General features: G+C 58.6%; 1 protein-coding gene across 1 annotated transcript in view; it reads left to right on the plus strand.

Annotated features, from left to right (window-relative positions):
* Positions 1 to 1,665: 1,665 nt before the first annotated feature.
* The window catches only part of LOC105853604, a 32,822-nt gene continuing 32,425 nt past the window's right edge, over positions 1,666 to 2,062 (plus strand). The window contains exon 1 of the mRNA XM_012724753.1: positions 1,666 to 1,816. Within this exon, the coding sequence (XP_012580207.1) occupies positions 1,785 to 1,816 (32 nt within the window). The 5' untranslated portion in view covers positions 1,666 to 1,784. The remainder of the gene's footprint in view (positions 1,817 to 2,062) is intronic.

A 2,062-nucleotide genomic window follows, 5' to 3' on the forward strand; every position in this document is an offset into this window, starting at 1 on the left:
TTTGCCAGCTAATTCGGGGGGGTGGTCTGTGCTGTGCCTTAGGTGAGGTCGGAAAACTGGGTGATTCTGTGGATATACATCCTCACAGGCAGATGAAGGGTGGTGAGAGTGGCCTTGTCAGCTCCCAGCCAGGATGGCTGATCTTCAGCCACATGGACAATTGCAGGTTTTGTCTGTGTTCAGACATGATCAGAATGGCTTGTTGGCTTGTTCTTGTGTTCCATCCTGGTCACAGAGGGGCCTTGTCTGTTGTCAATGTTCTGTGAAGTAGCTAGTGCTCAGTAAGAGATACTGAGACCCAGGGTGGTGTCAGCAGCTCTCCCTTGGACCAGTCCAGCGGTGTTGGGTGTATTCATCCAGCCACCAGCAGTGGACCTTTGTCACAGGGAGGTAGGCTGGGGTGTTCTAGTGCGGAAGCATTGGAGGTATTTGAAAGACACATGCCCTTTTAGGCCACAGAGACCTATTTCTTCCCAGTTCAGGCATTCCATGTGGTCATTTCCTTGGGAGTCAGGGATGTTCCAGTCTGAGGAAAATTTCAGATACAGCAAAGAGGGAGTCCATCCCACTCTCCACCCTTGTCTCTTTCTGTACATATGTAGTGATCATCTACTGTGCACCAGAACTGGCTAGATATTGTGGCACTCACCACCTCATGGGGAGCAATCAGTAAAAGAGATCAACCGGCTAGGGAGCAGCACTGCAAACTGGCCAAAGCACTTTAGTGTGAGTTTGATCCCTGGACCAGGAGGTGATCCACATAGCAGGGCAGACCGCTCCTGACCCACCTGTCCGCTGCTCCCCTCAGCAGTGTACTTCCTCCATCTGCCTGTTCTGCTCCCCACTCTGTCTCTTCTGAATCCTCTCAATTCCCCTGCACCTCTCGCCTGTACCCCAATTCTGTATGAATAAATAAATCTTAAAAAAAGAAAAAGAAAAAGAAAATCAGTGCCAAGCAAGGGCCATTGACCTTATCCCATTCCACGGATTTTTTAATTGACTCAAGTAAGATACTACTTGGGGCCTTGAGATTTAAACAATTCCCTGACGATTTAATGTGCAGTAGTTTGGGAGACACAGGCTTAATCCACCACCCTTACAGTGGGGACCCTCAGGGCACACACTTGTAGTTAGCTGTGAAATCTGGCAGAGAATACCAGGAAGTTTACAGATTCTAAGAGTCAGGAAAGGGGGGAGGTGTTTCGTGGTGGTCCTCCCCGCCCGCCGCCCCCCTCGGCGCCCAATCCTCAGATACAAGAGTATCCAGTCTTAAGTCAGGTGTCATAAACTCTCATAAGCCGTCTCCTCCAAATGGCGTGGAGTCTTCTCAGCAGCCTCGCTGGTGTCCCGAAACCGAGGTCCCCTGCGGAGAGGGAGCTGACCAGCAGCCACGTGCAGCACGGTGCACAGCAAGCGCGCGCTAGTGTGTTCCTCGGTGCGTGTGCGAGTTTGCACGCCAGTGCGCTCACGTGGGCGAGTGTGCAGCCTGTGTGCACGCGCAGGGCCGCCGGTAAGCCGCGTTTCCGTTAGGGGAGTCCTGGACGCCACCTCGCCGCGGCAGACTCGCGCCCGGGTCTCCTCCCTTCCCCCGTCCCCTCCCCGGTGGCTCCGACCGACCCCTCCCGCCCAGCCCCTCCCCCGAGGTTCTCCCTCGCCTCCTCCCTCCCTCCCGCTCGGTGCGTGGCCGCCTCCGGGTGCTCCGCGCCGCGCTCCGCACACGATTTCCTCCCGCGGCCGCCTGGGCGCCGGCGAGCGCAGGGCCCCCTCGCAGCCACGGGGAGACGATGAGCCACGGCGCCGAGGAAGCGGAGAGCAGGTGAGCAGGTCGGGGCGACGGGGGGGAGGAGGAGGGGTCTGCTGGGTCGGCGGCCGGGCCCGCCGTGGCCGCGGGCTGGAGAGGCTCTGCCCACCCGCACCTCCACCCCGGACTCTGCCCGCGCCAGTTTGGACGGCGGGGGCGTCACTCCCGCTGGGTTCCCCCTTCAGGCCGCACAAACAAAGCACTTTCTGCTGCGGCGCCCGCCCGCGTGCGACGCGGAGCGCTGGGCGGCGTTGCTGGGGC

Source organism: Condylura cristata, unplaced genomic scaffold (genome assembly GCF_000260355.1).
Source record: "Condylura cristata isolate star-nosed mole 26May11 unplaced genomic scaffold, ConCri1.0 scaffold00014, whole genome shotgun sequence".
NCBI lineage: Eukaryota > Metazoa > Chordata > Mammalia > Eulipotyphla > Talpidae > Condylura > Condylura cristata.